Genomic DNA, 26,659 nt, shown 5'->3' on the forward strand with positions numbered 1-26,659 from the left:
AGAGGGAGTTTCTGTAATAGATACTTATCTTACTGCCCTCAAGCCCCTCAAACAAAGTCCCCCTCTGAAGAGATTATAACCCAGGGAGGGCACATTAACTCTAATCCCATGCTTTGAGGCCTTGCACCCCCATACCACCCTCTGCCCCACTTATTTCAACCCCTTCTGTTGTCGGGGGGCTACCTTGTATCTAGTGCATGTATGAGGCTACACACGAGGGTTGTGTGTGTATGTGTGTGAGCTGGGGGGGGGGGTGTAGTGACTGTTTCAATAGCACGCTGACTCTAATGAAAAGCATTGAGGGGTGCATACTGCTGTGTAACTGATTCCTCTCTCTGAAGAGATTAGGAGCTACATTGTTGGTTCGGTTGCTCATTTCCATGAGAGCACAGCCTCCCACCAGCGCCTGCTTGGCTTTGTTATTTTGAGTTGGAAAACACAGAGCCCAATGTCCCCGGCTTCCTTGTTACCATTGTTTCACAAATAGGCCAAAATGTAGATGTCATGTCACAGATGCCCAATAACCTCATTAGCTGCTCTCTGTGAGGCTACAGGGAGAAAATAATAGATGCACGAACTTCAGTTTGTTCAGTTTATGCATCCAATCGAGGCGACACTTTCCTCAAAACCTCCTGCTTTAGAGGGCGTTAACAGCTAAAAACACTGCAGATTGACAATAAATTCAGGGATTTTTCCAATTTCATTTTGTTCTCTGTTTGATTTTATTGCTCGCCAAGTGTTTTAGGTGAGGAGAAATGGCATCTGTGTATGTGCTTTACATCATTTCACAAGTGGAGAGACTGGACGTAGCAATAAAAATGCTTTATGACGCAGTGTAAGGACATATGGGTGGTCATTCAGCAACCCTGTGAAGTTATTATGTTTATAGTACAGATAGATAGGCCACATTAATAATCACAGCTGTGTTCAACTAATTTATAGTGTGTTCCTTCATTAAATGTGTATAGAGCTGTAGGAGGATGACTGAGTGTGTCCTGGTAAAAGTTTAAATTGAATAAAAAATATAAATGTCAATATATTCTGCATTTAAATGTCTTCATGATTAAAAATGTCTCTATTATACTACGCTCAAATAAAATATATAATACAATTTATCCTGTAAATGATAAAGTGCAAATAACTCTCCTGGTCATGAAGTGTGAAACTTTTATTTTTAAAATAACAAGAAAAAGATAGAAAACAAACGTTTTTATTTTGGGTGGAGACAATTAGACCCTTGCCCTTTTTTATGCTCTACAGATGGGATGTGTGGTGCAAACCTTCCATGGGGACCCATTAGGGTAAAAATTGAATTTCAGTAGGAAGATACTTGTCAAGTAAGTCAATTTCCTAGATATTGATTAAGCCCAATATCACCGATCATGAATGTGGCTCAAGGGGTTTTTTACGATCTGTACAACAAATGACACTCTGTGTCCTCTGACCCCTCACAACAACAAAAGACAAACAAATAGAACAGGAGGAATATCTTCTCCGGGGTGGACTGACATGCAATAGGTGTCTGTACGGAAAGAGCAAAAGTACAAATGGAAAATGGAACCTGACGTGAACAGGTTGCAGCGAGCTAACAAGCTGCTCTGCAACAACGAGCACACCGGGGAGCTGCTCCGACCGGGCCCCAGCAAACTGGGCCAGGCCTCTAGCTGGGAGATCCTGGGGGCCCCAACACAGGGAGATAGTAGCAGCAGCAGCAGCAGCTGTCACACCAGCACATCAGTGCCTAACCAACGCCGCCTGTCACTCACCCAGCAGAGGGCCATCAATCAGCCTGCACCCAGGAGGGAGCGGGGAGGCGGGCCACTGCCCGGCCCTAAACAAAGACATACTTAAATTTGCAAGCGGTTTCAGCGCCACTACTAGTTTGAAAGAATGATAGAATGGTCCTGATAAGAGTAATGACAAAGGATGAAGAGTGGGAGGGGGGTTTGGGAAGAGAGGGTCAGATAGCAAAGAGGTGGGAGAGCTTGATAACATTCACACTTTGCTTACATCTTTCCATTTGTGTTGGTGCCCCAGGAAAATCCCATTAGGGAGGAAAATTGGAGTTATGGTGGGAGCCCATTATTTCACCGCTGCCAAATGAGCCTCTGTGCTTTTCCATATGTGAAGTCTCCTCAGAGTTCGCCTTCAAATGGTCTTTGTTGGGGATCTGTGGTTCTGTTTTAATTCAGCACTGTAGAAAACAATGTGAGCTTATTTTAACCTTATTTTACCTCTAAGCTCTTTTCCCAGAAAACATTAAAAGTAGAAGACGCTCCCTCCTGCAGGTCAACAACCAGGATTCTCAACTTTCTCTCCTTCCGCTATCGAGTGCTGTAAATATAAACTAACAAGCAATAGGTGTCGAGGACTCTGTGGATTCTCTTTAGGCTTTTGTTGTCTTGTTCACACCTTCCCATGAGCTATTCTAATTGCATGTGTAGTCCCTTTGTCAATCGGCAGGTAGGCGATAGCCTGTAATTGAGGTCTGACCTAAACCCATTGTCTTGACTTGCTCATTAGCTCCTTCCGCTGTCATTGTGCACGGCCTTACTTAACCTAACAGTGTGTTTAGTGAGCTGTAATGTGGAATATGCACAAGATCTGCAGATAAAGGAGAATATAAATACAGAGTTTCAAAACAGAGGCATCAGAGGTGAAGCTAGTTTGCTATCTCGTACTGTATCTCTCCTGGTGCTGAGGACAATCATCTTCCATTTGGTCACTTTTCTCTCCTGTAAACAGGCAACATCCTAAAAGCAAACAGCGTAGACCCGACCTGTCAGAGCAGGGCCAACACCTGCATTGTGACGGAGCTGCCAAAAGAGGAAGAGAATGTAAAGAGGTTCTACAGGAGGGACAAAGGCTGATGCCCTGAGCTGTTTGTGTTGGGAGATGTATACCACTGATGGAATAAACCTCCTTCTCTTTGCACTCTAGTCTCCCCATTGTTGCTCTTGTACAAATTTGCTCTAGGCTCTGTGGACCCCACCCAAATAAATTCCTCTGTTCCCTTTAACTGCTACCCCCCCTCACCCCCAGTTATGTAAGTTAATTCAACTCCAGCTTCACCAGCTTCTTGTTTAGTTTAATGCAAAGTGTCTATAGCAACACAAACACAAATCTTTGACCTTATTATTTAATCACTGGAACTTTTTTCATTCCATGTTTGAAAGTCTGTTCAAGAAATCAGGAGCAGACGTGGACGTCATTGACAGCATCAAGTTCAACGGCTGCTGTTTTCTTAGTGGCTTTAGTTCACTGAAGAGCAGGTACCCAGTATTTCAGCCAGTTGTTTTTTTTAATGTTAGATGAAACCACTTGCACTCGTTGTTGTAATTTGACAAACTGACTGAAATAAAGACTGAAATGATGATTCTAGTTATCAAAACAGTTTTTCTGTGGATCGACTAACGGATGAATGGACTAATCAGCAGCATTTCCTTCAGGATCTCTCACTAGCACTAGCCCATCAGGCTGCTTCCAAGTTTGCCTGTGACTGATCCAAACTATTTGAAATAGACAAAATGTTAAATGTAGGTTTATTATGCTGTTTTATTATGTCAGCTTTCAGCCAGGCACTAATCTGATGTGCAGTAATTTGTAGTTGATTTGTACTTTTGGACAGGGTTAGGATTTGCCTCTAGAATGTAGTGAAGTAGAAGTACAGTGTAGTACTGGAGTAAGTGTACGTTGTTATATTTCACTGCTGCTTGTTAATGGATCTAAAGCTAATTAGTAGAGATTGTTGTATCAACTGCACAACTCTTCTTTTTTCTGTAAGAATCTAATTTCTGCAGAGACTAAATTCCTTTTTAATCAAATTAGATTTATTTGCATTCACAGATCTCTCCATTTTTATCTGCCTTTGTCTGATCCACCATTCTGCAGCCTACATAAAAGACACATGAAAGTACACTGAAGCAACTTGTGTGTGTGTGTGTGTGTGTATTTCACAGTACAGTTCAGCAGCTCTACAAACGACAGCCGTCCAAGCTCTACAAACGACAGCCGTCCAAGTGCTCACGCTGACGTGGAATCAACACCTCTCTACAGCAGTTTCAACAAAAACCGAACATTAACACCTGAATGCAGCACGGCGGCTGCATCAGTTTCAGCTTGGTGGAGCTAATAAACTGACCCCTGAGTTTTCTGCAACGAAAGAATACATTATGTTTCACGGCTCATCTCCTTTCTTATGGCATTCACAAGCTCAGTTTATCCTTTTTCAGTTTCACATATCTAAAGAATGTTTAGAAACACATGATTTGACAAGACACATGACAAGATTAATGCACATAATCAGAATTCTACATAACCTTTAACTGGGTTGTAAATAACATGTGTGTCTCTACATATGAGGAGAAATTAAACAGATGTTTTAACAAAAAAAAACCTCTAAAAGCATGTTTTAGATAAAGTGCAAACTAAGTTTAAATGCTTAAAACTGAAAAATAATTAAGGTCTTCAGACATCAAACCTGCACTTTTTGACACTTACTAGAAAGCCCACCAACATCACCACCAGCCTCACACCTCTTAATACTGTTAATATAACAATCAAAATGTATGCAAGATAAGAGGAGGTGCTCCTTTGAACACAAACACTGAGCTCCTCTTTTGAAGGACTTGATGCTGAGGGGGAGGTCGTGGAATAAGAAGTGTAATCTTCCCCCCCTTATCTCTAACAACCCCCATCTCCACACACACACACACACACACACACACAAGCATCTGTTATCTCACAATTATCATATACATTAGTCAACACCTGTTTCACTTAACCTCGTTTAATTAGGGCCATTGAAACGTTGCGCTGCACTCAAAACAAAACCATCCGACGTGTAAAAGGGCAGTTTGTTATGGTTCTCTCAATAAATTAACAAATAAAAAGATATTCTCGCAGGTTTGAGCACCTGAATGACACGATTCATTCATTTCGATCCATTATTTAATTAAAAAATATATTTTGCAGACGGAACACTTTTACGCGTAAAAAGGTTTTTTCCTTTTTTCCTTTGTGAACAACTTAAATCAACTTAATTCAATTCACAAATCTACAGATCTGTAGGTGATGAAGTGTCAGGAGCGACAGTAGAGATTGGCAGGATGTTGTTAACCGAATTCAGGTTGTCTTCTAAGCGCTCCGCCGATTAGTGCCAGACATGAGAAGTGTTAAATCTGTCGTAAAAAAGAATCACATCAAACGGCTGCAGACGTCCTTGAAGTGGAACCAAATTAAATACAAAGTATAAAAAATAGTTACAATCTAAACTGCGCTTGCTTTTACTGATGTGTTTGTATTATTTTGAAAAGTTTGAGCCTGCTCTGTGTGAGATTTGAAATGCACAAAAGTCCGATTTTGCGCTATGACGCATAAGAAAACTGACATATAGCTGAAGACTTGACGTAATGTGACATGCATGTTTGTTACACTGAGCTGATCGTCAATTCTATGAGTCTTGATGGACTTCTCCAAAGAAAAGGTTGCATTTGAATTAAAAACCGGCTCTCTCCAGAAATCAGCGCGCTGCGTCGGGCAGCACATGTTCAGCCTCTCCGCGCAAACGCAAAAAAAAAAAGGAACAGCGCTGGTCTTCTTTGATGGGATTTGTTGTCAGTAAAAGCTGTGGCTCTTTTGAACATAGCTGTCAGTCAATAGCAGTGGGATGTCCCCGCCCCCCCCCCCAACACACACACACACGCACGCACGCACGCACGCAGGCAGCTGGGTGTGTATAAATAGATCGAGGACGTTTGATTGCCACTCAAACCCGAATCGCTGGGACGTAGGAAAGATGCCCGCATCACAAACTGGATTTGGCAACTTCTTCTTGGAGAGGAACATCAGCATGCCGGCTGGATATCAGATCCCGGTGCTGGGATGTCCACCGGGTGTGCAGCAGCAGCACCAGCAGCAAGCTCAGCATCTGGCAGCGATGGCAGCTGGAGTTCCCATAGCGTACTCAGGACTACAGGGATACAACTTTCTCCCCTACACACACCACAGGCACATCGCACACATGGTGAGTGTCCAATTGGAGAAGTGATCCAGTCATTTCACTCACAGCTCAGCTGTTTCAGTTCCTGCTTGTAACGAAAATCTCACTCTGCCTTTGAGTCACTGAGGTTCCAGTAACAGCTCATTGTACTAAACCCTTGAGTCATGGACAGTGAGCTGTGCTGCTGTTTGTTATTTACATAAACAAACTGAGGATTGAAATATTCTCCAGCTTGTTCTTACATTTCCTCTCTTTATTTCCCAGAACAACGGTTTCGACTTGAAGGCCTCCCCCTACCATCAGGCGCTCCTGGCCCGCGGAGGGGCTTTCTACCCCCCCTACCGTCCCGGAGCAGCCGAGGATGCAGGCAGAGTCGCAAAGGTGGCCACGCGGGAGAGCACCGGGGCGCTCAAAGCATGGCTGAACGAGCACCTGAAAAACCCGTATCCGACCAAGGGCGAGAAGATCATGCTCGCCATCATCACCAAAATGAGCCTGACGCAGGTCTCCACCTGGTTCGCCAACGCGAGGCGACGCCTGAAGAAGGAGAACAGGGTGAGCTGGGCGTCCAAGGGCAAGTCCGATGAAGAGGACGAGGAGCAGGAGGGGGACAGCGACGAAGACGAGGTTTCCCTGCGGAAGTGTCACCTGGAGGAGAGGGATGAGGCAGAGTCTCAAGATGACCGCGCCGACGCCGACGAGCGCGTCCAGAGCGCGCTGGACGGCTCAGCAGCGGCCGCGGACGCGGCCGCGCGCCTGGAGGCGCAGCAGGAGCCGAGCGCCGAGCGCGAGGATGGAGAGCTCGCACTTGTCAAGAAAGTTGAAACGAGCGACTCTGACCACACACCATCTGTGGAGAGTAAAGAAACCGTCAGTCAGAAGCCGAAGATCTGGTCTTTGGCGGAGACCGCGACCTCAGAGACCGTGAAGAGACCTGTGGAGCACATGTACCCCCCCGCTGGGAAGCTGTGGGCTGAGTGGGCTTCAAGAACCGGACTGTTTGTTCCCTCTTGTTACACCACTCATGAAATAGTCTAAGAGGACACTTAGACACGAACTAGAGACATTTTCCGTATCTTGTGCACTTTAACCTGTCAAACCTCAGGGACGGGATCAGGAGCTCCTGGAGTTTGCGATGCAATGAAAATCTGTGGACAGACCAAAGACTAAACATGTGGTGTTGTTGTAAATAAATGTAGATGTATTTTTCCAGCATCAGCCTGTAAATTATGTTCCCTTTGTCTAATCACGAAGAAATATTTTTGCTTAAATAAAGTCCAGCTTCTGGAGAAATGAAGTGTTTCCTGTCCTGCGGTTCATTTTAAGGCTGTTATTAATGGAGGCTGCACACATGGCATGAATTATTTCTACTATATGTTGTGTTCAGTATTAAGTAAAACTCTGCTCTAAGGCTACAATGACAAGTCGGTTTAACTATGTAAATTGAAAAGCTACAAAGAAAGAACTGGCCTCACTTTGCATATGAAAGCACACTAAATCCTCCAGAACAGGCTTCTGGTCCAGTAATCCTTCATATGAAACCTTTGAATTTTAGACCTCAAATATAAGAAATAATAATAAAAAGAGATGTTTAAATCCCTAAAGAACTCCTTAGAAGTCTTTTGGCTGCAGGTGAAGGAGTTTACACAGCAGCAGCAGCAGCAGCAGCAGCAGCTGTGTTAAGGTGTTAATGTGTTCAGGGATTGTTCTCCATCAATCGCCCAGGTTTCCATGTACCTACCTCCATTAATCCAGGGATAATGAGAAAGCCTCAGGGAGCAACAGGCCTGAATTACAGTTGTCTCCCGGCCTCACTTCTCCGTGCAAATCCCTACAAACGGGAACACACACAGGGCAGATTAGCTTTTATCTGCCCCCTGTCCCTCAAAGCAAACTGATGAATAGGCTCCAAAGATACTAATATAGTCCTGAAATGTTTGGACGGACAAGAAAAAACCTCTGTTTCTACGTTTGTTACTCAACAACACGTTTCTACTTCTTTTATCTCTAGTGTCCAGCAGTGTCCAGCAGTGTCCAGCAGTGTCCACCAGTGTCCAGCAGTGTCCAGCAGTGGGCCACTGCTGGACACTGCAGAGACACTGTAGTCAGTCTAACGTAGAGGAGCAGCTCCCCCTTTAGGACACCAAGAGCAACTACAACACGAGGTCTGCCATTAAACGAGGAGTTTCCAGGAATGGGTCATAAAATGACTTTAAACTAACTAAAATAACTTTTGTGACTAACTAATGAACTAAATAAATAAATACATCTGTTTTTCCTATTCTTCTTACTCACTGTGATACATTCACACATATTCTGACGAGGTTCTGACTGATGTCACTGAGCTTCTCTACATCTCTACATAAAATTCAACATTGAAGCTTAAAAGTCAAGTTAACCAGTGAGTACTGTCTCAACAGCATGACTACAATTCAAAGATGAACTACTTGTGAGTGCTTCAGCGTGCTTTTAACAGTGCCAATTTCCCTAAATAGAGGTTAATACAGGATAAATTCAGCTACATTCTACCTCCTGTTTGGATCCCCTAAAGCTTTATGGGAAATATCTTGATTTTATTTGAAATGGTAACACACACACACACACATACACACACACACACACACACACACACACATACACACACACACACACACACATACACGCACAAAAGACATTTTAATGCAAGGGTTTTTTAATTACGAAATGCAACAGGCACACATTTGAATTAAGTACAAACACAATATTTACAGGACAAAAATAAAACTAAAGTCATAAACAACAGTCCAGCTCACAACATGCTACCAGCTAATGCAGTAATGTCACAATATGTTTCCCAATCTGTTCCCTGTAGTTTCCTCACATGATTTAAACAGTAATGTTAACACTTGCGGTACATCTATACATGTTTAGGTTACAAGTGAAATATGAGACAACAACAGGCAACATTCATCCTTACATACTACTCACATTAGTCTGTACTGATGAATGTGTTTGTGATTCTTGTCGGGAGAGTATTTCTGACTTTCCTTTCTCCTGTGTCACAAAGTTTCCGTTTTCAGTGAAGTTGGCCTGACTTTCCTCATCCAGGTTTTCCTCCGGTGTCATCCCGTATTCAGGTGTACTCGTTTCTTCTTGAGTGGACTCCGGTTCAGGTAACATGGGATCTGTTTCATCCGTCTGAGGCTGTATCATTATACGGGTATCTGTCGGGGTCTCCTGTTGCTCTCCTTCCTGATGTGCGTTATCACAAAAGTGCTATAATATAGAAATATGGACATCACAGTGTTAGGTGTTAGGCGGTTTCGACAGACCTATACAGTTCCAGTTCCTCTGAGTGTCGGCTAAAATAACAACGTGAACACTGCTACATCTGAGCTGAACAATCCTAAATACTAATAGCTTATATTTTTAAAGGAACAGTTCAACATTTTGAGGAATATACTTATTCACCTTCTTGCTGGGAGCTAGATGATAAGATTAATACCACGTGCACAACGACTTGTTAAATATGAAGCAAGAAGTCAGGGCAGGTCTCCTCAGTAGTGACCTTTAGATAAGTTGGTTTCATTTAGACAGAGCCAGCCACTGTTTCCCACTGTCTTTATTCTGATCTATGCTAACATGGACTCAGATAAAAACGGGACATCCAGAGTATCCAAAGTACACAAACAAGTATCAAAGTACACAAACTCCATACTTGAGTAAAAGTACAAGTACTTGCCCAGAAAAATACTCCACTACAAGTAGAAGTACCATTTTTTTTAAATTTATTATTTATTTTAAGTAAAAGTACTGAAGTACAATCTCTAACTGACAACTACAAAAGTAAACTATGTAGAATTTAATGCTGATGATAATATAACTTTGTTAAACCAATACTAATTGACTAATAAGTAAAGGCACAGTTATATGACAAGGAATTACTTCAGCATATTACAAGTAACTTCACAAGTAGCTTTCTAATCTGGTGTAACTTGTTGCAAGAAGGTGAATAATAATCCTTTTTCCCAAAATGTGTTCCTCAAAGTACAATACATCATTTTGAGAACATTATACATTCATATACTGTATGAGAAATCAAAAGTACCAGCACATGTTATACAAGAGAGACTGATTTGGCAAAGCAAGAAAGAAAATCACATTTACCTTAACTTTGTCTTTCACATTTCCTGGTTTTCCCCAAAACAAAAGAGAAAAAAAACACAGAGAAGTTGAGTGAAGTGGATTATTGAGATGTTAACAACATAAAGAATATGTTAGAGAATATGTGAGAAAGCATTCAGAACATTTAGAGCACAGCGTACCTCTACACCTCCAATAGAGGACAAATCCAACTAGAGCAATCACAGCCAGAACGCCAGCAACACTGAACCAAATCTTGTGCCTCGATGGGCTGATTTTTGCCGCTATAAAAAAGAGAGAACGATGAGCCACAACTGTATAAACAAGGAACTTCAGCATATGTCATATTTCCATTTTAGCAGAGGAAGCACAAAGAGGTAGTTGTAGAGAAAAGAATATTTTTTTCAGTCTGTATTTACTTTTTAACTCTATATGTGTGTGTGTGTTTAATAACTCATATATACTCAAAGACCAACAGTCCACACACACACACGTATTGTAAATAAGGTGTAAGTGAAACTGTTCAAACCCACTCTCAAACCACAGACCAACAGATTATTATTTTTTTTTTGTACAGTCTCATTGCACTGACGGTTTCGCTTTGACTACGACACCACCCCTAACCACACAGCTGCACGACTCTGCCTACACACAACTCACCACAGATGTTGTCAGACGTATTCGTGCCCCTTTGCTGAACATAGTATCCATCCCCACACCTGCACAAAAAAAAAAAACAAATCACACTGTTAAAGGAGGTGGAGATGACTCAGGTCAGATGGTGACAAACTAAAGAAAGCAACACTAGATATTAAGAGATTTAATGTTTTAGTTATGGTGAACATGTCACTCCCATTAATTAATTCTATGTGGTCGACAGCTACAGACTTTCACTTCATTTTTTTAAGTCATTCCACTAGTGTCTCACTGTCCAGTTAGACGTTTGCTATTTGCTTGACAGGTCATTTCACACTATGTAACATGTAAAAAGCTCCGGTGTCCTAATACTTACTTTGTCCATTTTTGACAGTCTGCGTCCATTGAACTAACATTGGAAAAAGTGCCTTCAGGACATATGTGGCACACCGTGTCATGATGGTTATCACCTGAAAGCCAAATGTAATTGTCAAAATACAAAGGGATTCATCACACTGCACAAATAAAGGTGATAAAAAGATGTATCGTACCTTTGGTTTGAACTCCATAACCTGGACCACAGCTTGCGTGTTCCAAACAGGTCATACAATTCAGACCTGAGCAGTGGAATCCCTGCTTACACTTGCAGTCAACTTTTTCTGTCTTACTGCGATGGTCGGGAACCTCAAAGTTCGAGTCTAAATCAAAAGGAAGGATACACGTTCAGAGTTGGGATACATCGATCACAAGTTTCTCATTAAATACTGCTAATGTATTGGAACGGGGACGTACTTGGGTCACAGAATTTCTGAAGTTTACACTTGTTCTCACGCGTGAACGTGTCCTGATATTCATTTTCTGCACAGTCTGTGCACTGAGGGTCATTACAAGAGATAAGTTCTGGCATTCTGGTCCCTGTAAAACAAAGATAAAAAATGAAGCACTATGCAGCACACAACAGTAAAACGGGGTGCGTGTCTTGATGAAAACGATGCTAAGCTCAGCATTGATGAGAGCGTCTTGGAAGCTGGGAAATGAATGAGCATATTGTATGTGCCTCCTTAAACCTGCTCCTAAGCCAATGATTAGTTTATTATTAATTAATATGTTTGTTCATATACGGTATCATTCATAAAAAAATCAATCATAAAGAAATAGGGTGTGTGCTGTATCCTGAACAGTTCCTATCATGTGCTGTGGAAAAGAGGGAAGCAAACTGAAAGCAAAAGTACAAGTGTTATAATGAGTCAGTGAGACCCACACACTCAACAAACAGAGCCAAGCTGACCCTGACTTGTGTCTGTGTGTGTGCGCTCCACTGTCCCTGAGGTGACATGTCTCACGGTGCAACAAGCTGTGCTGTGCCTACCTGGACCACACTTTTTGCAGCACTGGCCACTCTCTTCATATTGAGTTGCTGGGTCACAATGTGGTAGTTGAAGTGTGGTCGCCACCTGCAAAACAACAAGAGCAGCACATACTGGGAATCAGGAGCAGTCAGGCGTTGGGTGCTCTCTCTGTTAGAGTGGGGTTTCTAATGACAGTTGGTTCACTTCCTCCAGGCCAGACTGTGGGGGGTGTGGTGGAAAGTCCCAAATCTTCTACAATCTATTAAATGTGACTGTCAGTAACAACAGCTGCATCTCTTTCCTCGTTTGGCCATTTTCTTCTTATTCCCATTATTCTGCGTATCGGGCTTCAGTCAGTCAGTCAGTCAGTCAGTCAGTCAGTCCCTACTTTTAATTCCTGCTGCGACCAAAACGAAAGTGAAAGTGCGTCGTTGGGAAAGATGTGCGTTACAGGGCGTAACCTTGAAATAAGATGCACCATTTCCAGCAAAAATGCGACACTCGGCCATACAAGTGCGTAACACACTAAAGTTGTAACACAGCAGGTGACACTATGTGGCACCGCCACGAATCTCCCTGCGCCCGCGTAACCTCAGCCTCAGTGTGTCATCGGCGGTCAAAAAATAAGTCCTCACTCAAAACATGTATCAGCCTACTCACCATACAAGCCCACAGAGTCACAATCGGTAATAAATGCATCTTGAAAAGCTCCGTAGCTCCGTAGCTCTGTAGCTCCCAGCTCCCAGCGCGCAGCTGCTCCGTCTCCACACTGACGCACTGGCTTCACTTTGTTGTCGCTCTTCTTTTACTGCGCAAAGGGAGGAGCTGTGCGCAACACGTAATTCCCCTGTAAGTTTTCTTTTCTTTTTTTTTTTTTTGCAAGTGACCGTTTCCTGTAAGATGGATCTGAGGCAAAATACCCAAATAGCTAAAAAAAAAAAGGAGAATATCCGCAGGAGACGTGTTCAGATGGCGTTAAATACTCCAATACAGCGCACGACCCGTTTGTTGTCAGTGTGCTGGTGCGTTCATGTGTAGCCAGCGTTTTACTGTTGGAGCTGCCTCAAGTAGCCTGCTCAGTCTCTCCTAATGTTTAATGCATCGCCTTTAATCAAATCTGAATAAAGCAGAGCAGCTTAACAATCTGCAAACACACGTAAGTCAGTTGTTTTCATCTGCACTGACGTGCAGTGGATTCAGCTGTTGGGGTAAATAACACGGGGTGTACCACGTTTTGTCCTTATTGCCACATCATTAAAATGACAACGTGTTTCACTTCTTAGGAATCTTCTAGAGGGATCAAATGTCTTGTTTTCATTGCTTCCAGGCACACATTTCGTTCTGTGGTAGACTTAAAACTCCACCACACTGCGTGGGATTCCCCATAAAGTTTTCATCGAGGGGACTTTCTGCATGGTCACAGCGATGAACCCAAGCATTCACACACTTGAAATCAGTCAACATGTTCAAGCTGCTGTGCCTCTCTGTCCATTTGCCCGACAGAATCGAACCAGCTGATAGTTGGATTCTCTTGCGCATGTGTTCCTGACATTACGGCACAAGCTCCTCATTTCTCATAACACTGACATGACTGGAATTCCCACTGATTCCTTTCAAAATCTCTTCCGTGTGGATTTGAAATATGACGCTGTGCCTTTTTTTGCAGTATGTGGAGTACAGGCTGAGAACAGTTCTACCTGCAAATCTTGGGCTTTTTCCTCACAATAATATGTTTTGATCCTAATATTCAAAATATAAAGTTTTACCTCAGGTTCAGAAACAATATTTATTCAGTGGAATCAACAACTTCTTGGCTCCAATCCTTTGCCATCCCTGAAACCTGAAAACAAACAAACAAACAAACATACATTTCATTGGAAACACCTGATCTGTTTTTTTTGAAGGTCATAATGAGCTGGAGAGATATTTCCTCTTTTTTTGTTTTGTACTGACTCTAACTGACCAGGATCTGGTATGAAGTGATGATGTCAGTGTGAGTAATGCGCTGGTGAGAAAATGTTAAATGTTCACATTACTTTGTCCTGGCAGTAACAAATAGGGGCTCGTATAATGTGCTTCTTAGCTCCTTGACAAACGACCTTGTGCTTTTACTTCTTTTGATAGTTTTCAGCTTTTTAGTTGGAGAATTAGACACTGGGATAAAATCCAATTTCAGTCGACACACTTCTCATAAAAGCTCTGAGCAGTTTTGCATAGAGTTCTGTTGAAACTACAGTGATGGTGATAGTAAGTTTAATGGGTGAATTCCCTTAGAGTTACTGTGTGATAGTGATGATAATTTCCCTTATTTTTTTAAAAAGTTGACTGTGTGTTTGCTTTATGTTACATTTTTTTACCAGTCTTTCTGACAGGGATTGTTCTCAGTAGAACAACAGAGTTACCCTAAAGTACCCATTTTCATCTGTTATTCCTGTTTCCAGAGGGTAAAGGTTGGCCTAAACAGAACAAATGGAATCTTATCAAATGAATATGGGTAATGTAATACACACTAATGTTTGATTACTCATGGTAACTGTAACTGGCTGCTGAAAATAATTATATTATGGCACTTATGTAACTTCCTCTGTTAACTGTGACATTCAATAAAATATATATACCAGAGGAAAGGGTGTCATGTTGTGATGTTTATTTTATCTTAAAAATATCTTTTTTTAACTTCAGTTTCATTACATACACATAGTCTTTGTGCCCATGTTATGAATTATTATTGCCATTATAAAAAAGACACACAAATTAAAATAACAAGATCATTACCTGAAAGCAAAAATGACTAAAGCATAACTAATGTTTTTTTAAATACATTTGCACAATACATTTGGGTTAAGGGACTTGTAACCATTCAGCTTACCATTAACAAGTAAACTGAGTGAAAAGTCACTGCCTGCATTATCTAAAAGTACAACAAAATGTAGAGTACTTATCCTGTTTTAAATAGTTAATAGAAAGTACTTAGAGTTCAGCATAAATAATAACATGAATAAACAAAATGAGACAGAAGAGATGAAGTTAGCCTACATGGTATGTATGCATTTATGTTGTATGTATGTATGTATGGTATGAAATTTTTTTTTAAAAGTTCAGTTTGTGGATTTGACACAGAAATCAAAACAGAAGTCATCTCAAGGCACTAAAACTCCCTTTAGAGGACGAAACTTCCAGCAGAACCAGGCTCATGGTGGCCGGCCATCTGCCTCGACTGGTTGGAGTGAGTGGAAAGAGAAGAGAGAAGAACAGCAGGCAACAAACAACAACAAGCAGCAAGAACACTGGACAGGTCGGTAGAACCAGTAACTGCAGTCTGGAGATATACAACTTCGTGGCTGAGGATACATACAGAGGAAAACAGAGAGAGGGAGACAGAGAGGAGGAAACACAACTACAGGAGAGAGAAGACACAAAGTTAATGACATACAATGGTGACATTTAAATGAATAGAGGAGAAAGGAGAGAGGAGAGGAGCATGAACTGGGAGCTGGTTCCACAGGAGAGGGGCTTGGTAGCTAAAGGCTCTGCCTCCCATTCTACATTTGGAAACTCTAGGAACCACAAGTAAACCTGCACTCTGAGAACGTAGAGTTCTGCTTGGAAAATAAGGAACTATGAGGTCTTTAAGATAAGATGGAGCCTGATTATTAGTTTTTCAGCATCACTTTGGGACAGGATGGTCCTAATTTTAGCAATGTTTCTCAGGTGAAAAAAGGCAGTTCTAGAGAACTGTGTATATTGTATTATGTATATTGTGATTATAATCAATATAGAGGGAAAGCAAAAAATAAGAATATGACTATTATATATAACTTTAACCCATATGAATATTTTCTATGTTTTCCATTGACAGTCTTACTGTCAGCAACTGTACATCTAAATTATTATTATTAAGTATGTTCATATAGATAAACATAATAGATATAAATTGCATGACTGTGTTGCTGATGTGCACTCATGACAGTACAGCAGCAACGGAAGGAGCTGGGGCAACTTCAGTTCAGTGTCTTTCCCAAGAACACTTTGACATAAAGAGGAGGAGCTGGGAATCGAACCACCAATCCTGCAAACCACCAAACTGTTGAACCTTGTAGGCCCTAAATAATTATGTCAGCACCTAACTATATAACATTATGTCCTTTGATAGTTAGCAGTTCTTAAGAGGCTACAGGCTTCCTGCAGTCCTCAGGCCCAGATAAAGGAGAGTGAACAGCAGATATGGGTGCACTGTCCGCCAGGCGGGGACATGTAGGCGGTCTGCAGAGAGCTGGGTAGCAGTGGGCGAGGCTCAGCAATCACTCACCTGGAAGGGCGTCTGAAACCTGAGCCTGAAAGTGGGTTGCGTAAGAGTGAGTGACACAAATCACAGCAATTTCTCATTTCTCAGGTCAGAGAGGCAGATCTTTGTCTAGGTGTTGCATGACAAATACTCCACCTTACAGCTTTGCTAGAACAGGGGAACACTTGGATTGAATGGCTTTCTAAGTGAAATCTAAAACATCAGGATGCCAAGTTTAGGGTCAAAAAAGAAAGACAATCTATCTAGAATGGACAGACACAGCAAAGATGTGCCACAGGTAAGATTTTTTATTTCCATACTTAAACAAGACGTCCAGTCAGATCAGACAATCAAGTTGTTCTTCCTTAACCATGTGTCAGGGTCTAATCTACCATGTTTATGAAAGAGCAAAATCAAAGCTTCCACAGATGAGTCACTAATTAACAAAAGCATTACTGTGCTGCAGATTCCAGAGAAAACAGCCCTGTTGCTTTCATTAACGTCAGATGTGTGCGGTACCAGGAGAGCATAGTGTGATACATTCAATGGGAGCCCCTCAACCATGTTTTCACTTCCTCAATTTTACCTGACTTCCCTGCAGTCAGTGTTTCCCCACAACAGGAACACTTGCTTACCCAGAAGCATGACAGACAGTGACTGATATAAGGAAGGCAGCATGTTCCAAAAATAGAATGTGTTTAACAGATGCAGATGTTGATTGGGCTTCGCTGTGCAGCAGTTCCTCTTTAAGCATTAGTTACTTTGTGAAGCAGAGAAAATCAGTTGTCTTGTCAGTGAACATGCAAGGATACTTCAGTGAAGTATTGAAAGCGTTAAGCTAAATAGAAGAGCTTTGAAAGGCCTCCGAGAGCCCCACACTTTTTAAAAAGGTCATGCACTAGTAATCTATGAGTCCTGTGTTCGGCTGTATTTTGCCCCCTAATCATAATGAAAAATAGGAACTAGAATTGTTCACATACTGCAGGCGTAGTTCACAATAACCCTTCTCATAACCTCTTAGACATGATGTAAAAACACTACACAACTTTCACCATACATTAACAAAATGTGTCTTCATTTACTGGGTTGTCGTGATTTCAGCTGACCAACGAGATGCAGCTGAGCATCATGAACAAGGTGAAGAGCGGAGAGCTGTCCATCGACGGTGCTCTGAAGCTGGCCAGGAAGGACTTGCTTAAAGATCAGACCCCGAATAATGAGGTCAGACTCTTTTATACCAGGTTTTCACAGTGTGATCACAAAAAGATTACAGTGGGTTGCAGTATGGGAGATTTTTCTGTGTTCTATTTTGAGGGGAATGGGGAACTGGATCATACTGACTATGTTAATAGAAATGAAAATAGGTTTTACTACTTTATTTTAATATACAAATCAAAAAAAGTGCCATAGGCTTCTTATTTGTTTCTTATTCGCTTCGCATGTCTGTCTGCTACTTATTAGCGTGCCGTGTCTTGTTCGTTTAATCTGTACACAAACAGAAATATGGTGCAGTAATGTCTCAGAGACTTGGGTGCGGGCCTGGGCAGATTAAAAACCATGGTGTTGGTAGCGGGAAAAATCCATGACTCCAGGGCAAGGGCCTACATCTACATCACTCTTTGTTGCTTTGGCAGCTGTTGACAATGCGCAGTGGCTCCAGCACAAAACCAGAGCCAGAGCTTTGTGAATCACCTTCTTGAACTCTTGAGTTGCAGCTTTGTGTCCTTATCAGTCTTATCTGCTGCTCAGCCTGCTGGATTGGTTTGAAAATAAATGTGTCTGACCAGTTTGGTTAGCCTACAGTTATACTAATGAAGGAATGTGGAGGACAGCTTTTGAGAAACACTGCAGCAGGAAGCAACCAAAGCAAAACAATATCTATTGTTCAGTGGAAAGTGTTTCCCATTCTGTGTTTACGTCTGACGTTTGATTTGTTTTTCAACCGTTGTTGCAGGAGCAGCAACCCTTGCAATACAACTTCAGTGTCTATAAGCACAGTCACTACAGGTGGCAGAAGCGAATTCTCCAGGTGAGTTATAAAAACAAGTTTAGTCTAACAATATGTGCCGTGAAATATTAGAAGAAAGCAAAGAGTCTACAACCACGCTCGTGGCTGTGTGCGACACCCACAGAATGTAAAGTTAAAGATAAAGACAAACTGTGGTTTGGTTTAGAGGAAGAAAAAGAGAAAATGTAACCATCACTTCTCATACAACGTATTTACTTAACTGTGGTCTAAAATCAATGTAATGTTACCCAGTGGCTAACCCTTAGTCAGAGAGGGAACCACATTTGATAACTTGACTAACGTCATCAAATGTGTCAGCAAATGGCCCCGCCACAGTGGCCTGCTGTTTGAATAGTCAGGCTCTGGGCATGATAATAAAAAAAGGTTTCAAGATTATTCTAGACAGCTGTGGAGGAACTCTTTTATACCTGAACATAAAGTTGCATGTTACCCAAACAAAACAGCAAAAGTGTATGGACAGCCAAACCCAGCGATGTGTTGAAGCAGACTCCAGCTGCCCCCGCTGAAGGATTTGATCCCACCCCACTTGTTCAGTTGCTGTAACTGGAGAATAAAATGATGAGCTTTCAAAATCACTGAAACAAATATAATTACTATTAGTAAGCATTCTTGTATGCTAATCTACTCAACACAGAGTTCATCTGAGGCTGATGGGAATGACACTGAGTGTATTTAACTACATTGTGATTCACTGCTTACCTGTGCTACTAGTTTGGTTGAGGTGTATCTACCGCACTAATGTTGTCATTACAATCATCCAGATTGATTTCAAGACCAGCATGCTGTGCAGCATAGAGAAAGGCATCGTTAAGAAACAACTCCCCTTCTCCATTGTCAAGAGTTCTGATGATGGTGTCGGCTCCAGGTTCTCCATTTCCTTCAAGGGACGTCATGATTATGAGCTGGAGGCCACATCAGTAGAGGACAAGCAAAAGGTGAATGTATACTCTGTTTGAAACATGTCATTTGCAAAATATAAGAATGGAAATCAGGCAAGTAGCTGCCATTGATGTCGTTCTTTCCCTTTGTACAGATGATACAGCTTGTGAATCGGATCATTTATAGGAACATATACAATGATCCTGAGGAGAGAAATTCAGATACTGGTCAGCAACCACAAGCATCACAGAGCATTCGGAAAGGCGACTTGTTACTACACAGAGGAGGCCTGGCATCTTTCAAATGGGTGAAGTACGGCTGCATCCTTCTGTCTTTACAGTGCAGGGGCTCTGCTATGATGGGGCAGTTACTAAACAAATGTGCCAACATAGATGGCGATGAACATTGATTTGCATGTTTTGCAGACCCACACTCAGATAAGATCTCTAATCTAATCTAAATTAGTATTTAATTATTCTCAAAATTACATCTTCTCCTTATGGAAAACCCCAAAGCTATGGAAACTCAACTTTCAGTACACGAGGTGTCTTTTACCTTACTGAAATTCCATTGTGAGCTTAGGAGACTCGGAGGTTTCACACATCTTCTGCATCCTAAGCTCAGAGGTACCTGTGCAGCAGATGAATGTGAAAACTGTCTTCCTGTGTCAAACTCTGCACGTACACCCTTGTGCACAGTCAAAGTCAAACGTTCAGGTGAAGTGACAATAAGCAAAGTCATTTCTGAATAGAAATACTATTTTAAAGGGCACCGTTCTCCCACAAAGCAAACTGTAAAACATTAAATAGTACAAGCACATGGCTGTAGCATAGTACAAGCATGCTCACTGGATTAAGTGCTGAAACCTGATTCAGCCTTGTGTCATCACGGTCTCACGACTGTAAATTCATCTGTATTTGCACCTACTTCCTGCAGTTTCAGTCTGATACCTGTTACCGGATTGTCTAAGCCTGTCACTAGTCATCTTTCCAAGTTCCTATAAACCTGTTCTGCTTGTGTGTCTGTGTATGAGTTGTCCTACACCACCTCCCTATGCTCTACTTTTTGTACTCATTGAGCTTCACAGGTGCTGGTAACCATGATTTTTCAGACTTGGAACAAAGCCAGGCTAGCTGTTTTGATGCTAAGCTAACCAGACACCTGACTATAGCTTCATAGCTGGTAAACAGACAGATACTTTCACATAACTTACAGAAGGAAAGTGAGATTATGTTCTAAAACATCTAATTATTAAGTTGTTGGTAAAAGATTTTGCCTCTTTGCCGTATTCCGTATTCTTCTGCTAAACAGTATATAATGACAATAAGAATAAACAGAATGTAACATTGGGACAATAGCAAAGATCCTATTGTTGTGGTGCATATTACCTTTACTGTTTTGTTCCAGATATGACGCCCAGCTCCACCCAGGCCAGCTAACTTTGATCCCCTTCAGAAAACAAGGCCCCGCAGACAGCGAAGCAACGGCCCCGGGGCCTGAGTCCATTGTGGTTCACCTGTCAGATGGTGACACCAGTGTTCAGAAACTTCAAGGATCAGACACTTTCAGCCTGATCACCCACAAAAATGAGTACCAGTGAGTGAGGATTATGAAGATTATTATACACCATAGACCCAAAGTGTCACTTGTGAGATTTATCTCAAGGAAAAATGAGTCACATTGTTTTTGATTTCTTGCAGATTCAAGGTACCCGCAACAGAGCAAACAAGTGCTCCAGAGGCTGTTCAAAGCGAACGGGATGCTTGGGTCCAGGACATTGACAGGCTGTGTTCAGACTGGAAGAAAAAGTACAAGGATGAACACGTGTTAATGAAAACAAAGGTTCAGCGGAATCATAGCATAACTGAAGAAGCAGAGGAAAACAACACAGACCTTGAGTCAAACGGTGGATTTAGTGGCGAAAATAAGACTATAATTTATCCTCCAGCTGAGAATGCAAATGCAGATTCCACTTCGGTTAGTGAAGATTGTTTATCAGCTGGTGACACGAGTCATCCCTCAGCCGATTATACAAAGCCTCATCCTAAACCTCGCAGGAGTGGGAAGGCTGCTGCTGGAGTTACTGGAAGTGACGTTTTGCCTCCTGTCCCGTTGCCAACCTCTCCTGATGTTGTTGCCTCGTCATCACCCACCCTCCCTCCAATTCCACCCCCCCAAACTGCCTCTATGTCCCCTTCCACAGTCCCTGAGCCTCCTTCCCACGAATCAGGCTCATCAGCTGTGACAGGGCCTCCACCCCCGAGCGCCCCGCCTCCCCCACCTTTACTCTTCAAAGCCAAAGCAAATTTAACAAAACCATGCACCAAGGCTTTCCACTGGGACCTAGTCAGTTCAGAGAAGGTAACACTTTTACTTAACCTACACCAGAAGACACTAAATAACTGTATTACCACAGTTAAATCCAAAGCTAATTCATTCCGAATGAATGTGTGTAAATTATTCATTATTGATTTATTATTTTGACAAACACAGAAAGGTCAGTTTCATCTTAATTACACTCCATAATTCTCATATTGCATAAGCTGGGAATTATTATTATGATCAGAGTGAACGGGATGCTTTGGTCCTCTCTATTGACAGACTGTGTAGAGACTGGAAGAATTACAAGGGTGAACACGTGTTTGTGAAAACAAAGATTTAGCGGAATCTGAGCATAACTGAAGAAATACAATTATTCTAATAATTATCATTATTATTGTTTGTTTTCTCTGTCAGTTCATGCTTTCCCAGTGTTGCTCCTGCATAATGTGACATTGATTCCCTCCTAAAATGGGATTGTCTCAGTGGTGGATTAATTTGTCTCTTGGCAGATTGCAAAATCATTTTGGACACAAGGCAGCAGTGGGAGGCCTGAAATCGACACATCACGCCTATGTGAGCAATTTGCCATTAAAGATATGGGGAAGTTTGGTGCAGCTGAGCTGAGTAACACCCAGCACATTATGCTCAACAAGAAGATTGCGCACAACTTCAGTAAGTGGCTCAACAGTGAAAGCTGAAAATAATAGTATAATTTCCACGTTGTCGGATTTACACAAGTAAATGAGTCTGTTCCTACAGTGAATAAGATTTTAAAAGGTGTGAAACAAACGTACTCTCTTCAGTCGCCACCAGAGGGGGACAACACATAGAAAGAGTCTGCAGGATCTCTCCACTGTAATTTTCCTAAATTACACTTTAAATGCCCATTTATGACAGAGCTGACCTGAGAACTCTTTTAGTGGTTAGGGTGGGGGGTGCAGGTCTATAAACACACACAACAAGTTTGTTGTTTTTTAAAACCTTGGTTAAAACAGTATCACTGTGACCATATGCAGATGCATGGATAATCCGCGTGTGTCTGCAGGGGGCAGTGTATCACCGGTCTAGCTGTGCCATAAGTGCTCATGCAAAATGCAGAGCTATTGTGAAGTGGAACATATTCTATTTCTCATCTAATGGCTTTTCAGTTTTGATTAACTGAGTGTATGTGGCTTGTGTAGTTCAAGATCTGAGCCAGGGGAGAACATTTCAGAAGCTTCCTCTCCATGAGGTGCAGGCTCTGTGATGGAGTGATACAGATGTGGTGGTGGAGCTGGTGGTGGCGGGCTGCTAAATGCAATCAATGTGAGAGTGCAGACCGGCGATATAATTAGAGTTCACATGTTCATAAAATATGAATAGGCAATCCGAGCGACGACAACAGCGATTTCCTGTCTTGATACAGAATAGCACAACGTTCAGAGTTTGTGCTTCTCCCTGACCTGAAAACTTTGGTTGTGTCAGGAGCAGGAGCGGAGTGATGGCAGCCTGCAGGCAACCCGAGGCCATGCATCTTTCTGCTGCGAGCCGTGGAAAAAAATAGACATTTGAAGAACAAGGGAAACTCTGTTGTGCTGTCTCTGCTGCTTTGGTTCCATTAACACCAATATTGAAAGTGACATTTGAGCAGCAGTGGTGGAAGCAGTCACATATTTATTCTTTACTAAAGTAGCAATAGTCCATTACAAGTGACAGTCATGATTTGGAAGTGCTACTCTAGTAAAATTATGTATCAACAGAGTACTTTTAAATATAGTGTAGTATAGTATTCTAAATCCAGAAATGTTGCACTTACCTGTAGCGTCATTCTACATACATAGAGTACTGTGATCAAATATTCAACCCCCCTCCTGACTTCTTCTCTTTTTGTGGGTATCTCTAATGAAATCTTTCAAACTAAATCTAACATAAGACAATCTCATGAAACCAAACACAAAATACAAGTTTTAAATGTTAATCGTATTTTCTTTTTTAAGCAAAAAGGTCATCTTATACCAACTAGGAGTCAGGTGTGGGCATGCTCTGCTGCTCTAGGACCAGGAGGACTTGCCATGAGTGAGGGAAACAATAATTTTGCTCTCTACTAGAGAATCCTGAATGAGAATGTCAGGTCTGTGAGTTGACGCTCATATGTGAGAATTATGCAGCAAGACAATGATCCCAAGCACAAGAGTAAGTTGACCTTAACAGGAAAATGGCTCATGATTTTAGAAATGTTTTGTTTCCAAATAGTTCAATCTTAGTTTCATCAATCCACAAAACAGTTCGCCAGTACTGCTGTGGAGTATCAAATGTGCTCTTTGGCAAACTTCAGCTGTGCAGCAATGTTCTTTTTAGTAAGTAGCAGCTTCCTTACTGGTGTCCTGCCATAGACACCCTGCTAGTTCAATGTTTTACTTACTGTAGACTCATGAACACAGATCTTAGCCAGTTCCAATGATGCCTTCAAATCTTTGGCTGTCACTCTGGGTTGTTTCTTTACCTCATTAATGAGTGTTTGTTGTGCTCTTGGGGTAATTTTGACTGGCATGCTTCTTAGTAGAGTAGCCACAGTCCCAAAGTGTCTCCATATGTAGATTGTTTGCCTAACTGAAGACTGGTGAATTTCTAAAGTCTTTGAAATCACTTTGTAACCCTTTCCAGCTTTATGTAAATTAACAAGTCTTGATTGAAGATCCTCTGAAATGTTCTTTTGGCAAGGCATGGCTGACATAAGCATCTTCTTCTTGTGCGAGGTAAACTCAAAAAGTTTGACTGTTTTGTGTCAGTGAGAGTAGCTCTAGTCCACAACCTCAAAATAATTTTCTCCAATGTACTCCAATTAGCTTTTTGAAGGTCATTATTCCAAGGGGTTCACATACTTTCTATCTATCTATCTATCTATCTATCTATCTATCTATCTATCTATCTATCTATCTATCTATCTATCTATCTATCTATCTATCTATCTATCTATCTATCTATCTATATTTCTTGCAATAAAACCAAAACATAATTAGTCCAGAGGTGATTTCTGATATTTTACACTATAAAAACACAGTGCTCCCTCAGGATTCAGTTTAATTGAAGGCAAACATAAAAAAAATCACTTTTAATAGGACTGCTCTTCTTCTCCCTCTCTCCCTATCTCTTGGCATCCGTCATGCAGACGCACTTCCACGCGCTCCCTGCACTTGTTTGCATGTTTATCACCACCAACCAGTCAGAATTTGTGCTGTTTATTCAGCTCATGTCTCATTCTTTGCTACACTATTTATTCATCTGATCCCATTACACTGCTTCTCGCAATATCTCGCATTGTTTTCACAAAGATAGCAACAGCTCAGCAGGCAGTCAGATTTCACCTCCATCAGATAATCTCACCTATACGTATCAAGTATGTGATCAATAATTAACAAACAAGCTCAAAAGTGTTAATTAGCATCAGGTATATAGCTTACTGTGTCCAGAGGGACTGTAAAAACATTACGTTATCAGCACTTACACGCTGATGCAGATGCAATAAGACTTGAGCAGGTGGTTGTATTACTGTTGTACTGCGGTTTAGAGCGGTTTCCTCTCAACATGATCCTTGTGGGTGAACAAGAACATCTACTGTGTCCATAGGACAATGCTGTAATTATCCATGTACTTATTTATAGCACCCCTTAATGCCCTGTAAGAATACAAAAGACCTTTGACAACAACACTGTAGAAAGTATTGATTTTTTTGATTGCATTATTTAGAATTATACCTACTTGTTTGCAGGTAGGAGAAGAAACACAGAGATGCAAAGTTTGTGTGTGTGTGGTGGTGAGAGTTTATAACACTAATAGCTGCTACAGGTTCCTCTCAGTAGGGCACCACAATGTTGTCCCTTACCTTAGATGAAATCACTGATGGAAGAAATCCCTTTTAAGTATTCAATGGTGCTTGAAGGTTTTTGAATTGCCTCCACATACATATGATGTAAGATGTGTACACTTAAACTGTGGTTCTTAAGAGAACCACATAAAACAAATTAGACAAAAAATAGACTTATTCATTATATTTATTGTGAAAATCTCTGTGTGTGTGTCCTGTGATAGACTAGTTATTTTCCAGGATCTACCCGCCTCTAAACAATTGACAGCTGGGATAAGCTCCAGCACTCCTGTGACCCTTAAGAGAGAAAACAGTTAAGATGTATGGAAAATGATCCAAGCTTACATGTTTGTGTGTGGTAAAAGTGTGTGAGGCATTATTAGCTCATTTTGAAGAGGTAATCAGAGTCTGGTGTTTCAGTTGAGAGCAGCACCCTTGTGACCCTTAAAAGGAAAAGTGGTTGAGATAATAGATGGATGGATATCTCAATCGATTGGATGACAATCAAGCCTCAATCAACAGAGGCCCTGGCTTATTTAAAGGAGAGAAAACTGGGTCTTCACTATCAAAGTCTGATCTTTGACAATATAGTAGAAGTGTGTTGTGGCTCAAACTAATGAGATTTCTAAAGATCTAGGAGCTAGTTTTAACTTTATACAATAGGTCCTTAGCTAAAGAGTTGGGATCCTCCCAGACTTAACAAAACCTACCTGCAGGGTTGTGAAATGATTACTGGGGTATGAAAGAACAAAGCAAATTCCTGCTGCAAAATTTTGAATTATTTTGTTTTTTTTGTGCATTTTAACTGAACTCTTTCTATTCCGAATATGCCACTGTCTAACATGGTTATTTATCTTGAGAGCTCAGTGCATGCTGCCTATTTAATGACTGGAAATGTCGCACTCCTAATTAAAAGTACACCTGTGGCTTCCCGTGCCCAGTGGGACATGCTCTCCATCTCCATACCCTAATTTGCCAGGGCAATGCCCAGTTTGTCCGAGTGCCAATCAACAAAGGGCTTCATTTGCACTTGTGTGTGTGTGTGTTCTTTCGGGCCAGATGAGACAACCTAACCCCTACTCTTGAGGACACTAGTAGCGCTGAGCATTGTTTCTGATGTTGTGATTCCTCGTTTGAAAAAATGACACAAAAGCCTCTGTTGATCCAGGTGAGGGAATTACTGTCTCAGGTC

General features: G+C 41.5%; 3 protein-coding genes across 4 annotated transcripts in view; 2 read left to right on the forward strand and 1 right to left on the reverse strand.

Annotated features, from left to right (window-relative positions):
• Positions 1–5,719: 5,719 nt before the first annotated feature.
• Positions 5,720–7,898, forward strand: irx7 (iroquois homeobox 7). The gene is made up of 2 exons (XM_026366807.1): positions 5,720–6,025; positions 6,266–7,898. Exons 1-2 carry the CDS (start codon positions 5,798–5,800, stop codon positions 7,037–7,039), a joined length of 1,002 nt encoding a protein of 333 aa, XP_026222592.1. The 5' UTR covers positions 5,720–5,797; the 3' UTR covers positions 7,040–7,898.
• A 777-nt stretch (positions 7,899–8,675) lies between these two features.
• cd40 (CD40 molecule, TNF receptor superfamily member 5) lies at positions 8,676–12,918 on the reverse strand. The gene is made up of 9 exons (XM_026367698.1): positions 12,769–12,918; positions 12,129–12,213; positions 11,552–11,674; positions 11,311–11,457; positions 11,136–11,229; positions 10,784–10,842; positions 10,306–10,407; positions 10,148–10,170; positions 8,676–9,256 (listed from the first exon to the last, which is right to left on the reverse strand). The coding sequence occupies exons 1-9, from the start codon at positions 12,805–12,807 to the stop codon at positions 8,954–8,956; spliced, it is 975 nt and encodes a 324-aa protein (XP_026223483.1). The 5' UTR covers positions 12,808–12,918; the 3' UTR covers positions 8,676–8,953.
• A 3,575-nt stretch (positions 12,919–16,493) lies between these two features.
• LOC113167253 (formin-like protein 13) overlaps positions 16,494–26,659 on the forward strand; it is a 31,816-nt gene continuing 21,650 nt past the window's right edge. Inside the window, exons 1-8 of one of the 2 annotated variants that reach the window (XM_026367696.1) lie at positions 16,494–16,691; positions 17,495–17,614; positions 18,348–18,422; positions 19,184–19,357; positions 19,456–19,613; positions 20,709–20,897; positions 21,002–21,662; positions 22,133–22,295. In XM_026367696.1, coding sequence (XP_026223481.1) covers positions 16,620–16,691; positions 17,495–17,614; positions 18,348–18,422; positions 19,184–19,357; positions 19,456–19,613; positions 20,709–20,897; positions 21,002–21,662; positions 22,133–22,295 — 1,612 coding nt within the window. In that variant the 5' untranslated portion in view covers positions 16,494–16,619. The remainder of the gene's footprint in view (positions 16,692–17,494; positions 17,615–18,347; positions 18,423–19,183; positions 19,358–19,455; positions 19,614–20,708; positions 20,898–21,001; positions 21,663–22,132; positions 22,296–26,659) is intronic. The other variant, XM_026367697.1, reaches the window with a different exon arrangement.

Source organism: Anabas testudineus, chromosome 7 (genome assembly GCF_900324465.2).
Source record: "Anabas testudineus chromosome 7, fAnaTes1.2, whole genome shotgun sequence".
NCBI lineage: Eukaryota > Metazoa > Chordata > Actinopteri > Anabantiformes > Anabantidae > Anabas > Anabas testudineus.